The 2,382-nt window shown below is 40.8% G+C and overlaps 1 protein-coding gene across 6 annotated transcripts in view; it reads left to right on the top strand.

Moving 5' to 3' along the window:
* Rbm43 (RNA binding motif protein 43) overlaps positions 1–2,382 on the top strand; it is a 10,880-nt gene that overhangs the window by 3,588 nt on the left and 4,910 nt on the right. For all 6 annotated transcript variants that reach the window (XM_029469783.1, XM_029469798.1, XM_021156112.2 and 3 more), the window contains one exon: positions 1,657–1,846. In XM_029469783.1, the coding sequence (XP_029325643.1) occupies positions 1,657–1,846 (190 nt within the window). The remainder of the gene's footprint in view (positions 1–1,656; positions 1,847–2,382) is intronic.

Raw genomic sequence — 2,382 nt, 5'->3', positions numbered from 1 at the left:
AGAAAGAAAGAAAGAAAAGATTTAGTTCACTCATGATCTTTAGGCTGCGTTCCCTTCAAATGCCAGAAAAGAATCAGCAGTGCTCATGTGTGCCCAGGCTAACTAGAGTCTCCAGAGAGTTAATGTAGCTTGCTTGCTTGCTTTCTTTCTCTCTCTCTCTCTCTCTCTCTCTCTTTCTTTCTTTCTTTCTTTCTTTCTTTCTTTCTTTCTTTCTTTCTTTCTTTCTTTCTTTCTTAAGAAAAAAGATCCTTACTTTCCACTGAGGTCTGTACCAGCGTCTGCCACTATGGCCTTTGTGTGCTCAGGCCTGTGTGTGCATTTAAGTTGGGGCTAGACTGTGCTCAGAGCAAGCTGGAGAGATTATTTTATTGGTAGCCATCCATGACCTGTTGTGCGTGTTCCTCTTTTTCACACTCAAGGGTCTGCTGTTCAGACTGTGTCCTTTACCCCACAATTCCCCTTTCCTTATTCTACATTTGTTTCTTCTGTCTCATCCTTACATACACCTGTGTATATTTTTGTCTCCCTGAAAACGGTTGAAGTCTGTCCCAGTGAACTGATTTTAATCTTTTACTTTCATTTTTAAGGCTGTCAGGGTGAACGGAACACTGTGTGTGTACATAGACACACTTCATTTGCTGTCCTTCTGGGACGCTAGAAGTAGGCTTCTTCCTCAGACAGATCTTATTTGAAGTAGTCATTGCATTGAGAGCCCAAAGCTCCTTTGTGGTTTGTTAACCATCAGTCCAGCTAGGGACGTGCAGTCCTTCCTCAGCTAGTTAAGATGGATTATGTCTGAATTTCGCTGCAATTGGTCCTGACATCTTGGTGAGGCTGAGGCTGTGTGGATTCACATTCCTAACTTGAGGTGGGAGACAAATGAAGGTGTTAAGTAGAAGTGGATTTAACAGGTGGGTTTAAATGAAGGATGTTCACTGTGTACTCCACAGTGCGAGAGCCTGTCCCTCTGTGATTCACTGTTTCTTCAGATCCATGGTGGAAAGTGGGGGTTAGTTTATGCAGCCACCACATTATTGCAAGACTTCCCATTGATTCTGACCATAAGAGGAGCACCTTTCTCACTGGCTTATATACTTGGGTCTCCATAATTCAGGAAATATATAGCCTCTTTCAAACATGGCCGTTTTTGTAGTTATTTTAATTGCACATACGACTTAAGTACTCTATCACTGAGCTGTATCCAAAGCCACTTTTAAATGGTTAAAAAAAGAAAGGTACATCTCTCTGGCTGTGGTTGCACACACTGTTAATCCCAGCACTTGGGAGACAGAGGCAGGAGGATCTCTTGAGTTTGAAGTCATCCAGGTCTAAATAGCAAGCCCAAGACTAGCTTAGGCTACATGGAAAGACCCCATCTCAAAAAGCAAACAAAGTATTTCTTTCTTTCCTTTTCTTTTTTCCTTTCCTTTTCTTTTTTTGTGATACTATTATTTTGGGCCTTCCTATTGTCTACCTCTTAGAAAAACGAAGGGATCACTGTGCACAGAACTCTCAAATTTGACTAAGGTCTACGTTGGTCGATGGAATGAGGTGGACAAAGTCCCGCTGGACATCTTTGTGGAAGCTGTGAGGGTACCTTTCAGTAGATTCATTTCATAGACTCATATTTAAACTGTATCCACCTGTCTTCTGCAGGCATCAGTGTGGAAGGTGAAAGATCCCACAGTTTCTGAGAGAACAGTTGTAGTCTCTGGACTTCCAGTTGGCCTTTTAAAGGACCAGTTAGTGAAGTGCTACTTCCAAGACGAGGGTGGCCATGTGGAAGAGGTGATCTATCCATCAAAACCCAAAGGAGTTGCGTATATCATCTTCAAGGAAAAGAAAGGTAACCAAGATTTTATTATCTGAGAAGTGCTTTCTCGGTGACATTAAAATTTCATATTGTTAAAATGACTGATGGGATTGGCAGCGTTTGAAGTAGCATTAAAAATTACTCTGTTCTGAGACGTGGCCAGTCTTATGTTTGCAAAAAATATATGAAAATAGCTTATGAAAATGTGTCAGTGAGTGAAAAAAAATTGAAAACTTTAAAAAGTATTTTGCATATATATATATATATATACACACACACACATATATATATATACACACACACATATATACATACACACACACACCTTAGGAGGCAGATATAGAACATGTGTAAAATAAAGTTAAATTATATATAATCTCCTAGATAAGACAACTATTTAGGGAAGTCTCAGGTGGCAACAGCAATATAATCACACTCTCTGCTTCTAATCCCTCAAACTACCAAGTGAAAAGTCCTGGACACTCGCCAGCTACCCACAACACCCGCCACAGGATCTTAAGACTTCTGGTGAGTGGAACACAGCTTCTGCTCCAATCCAATTGCGCGCG

This window comes from Mus caroli, chromosome 2 (genome assembly GCF_900094665.2).
Source record: "Mus caroli chromosome 2, CAROLI_EIJ_v1.1, whole genome shotgun sequence".
In the NCBI taxonomy this organism is placed as follows: Eukaryota; Metazoa; Chordata; class Mammalia; order Rodentia; family Muridae; genus Mus; species Mus caroli.
Note: the sequence above shows the minus strand (reverse complement) of the source record. Positions and strands in the feature narration are given on the sequence as shown.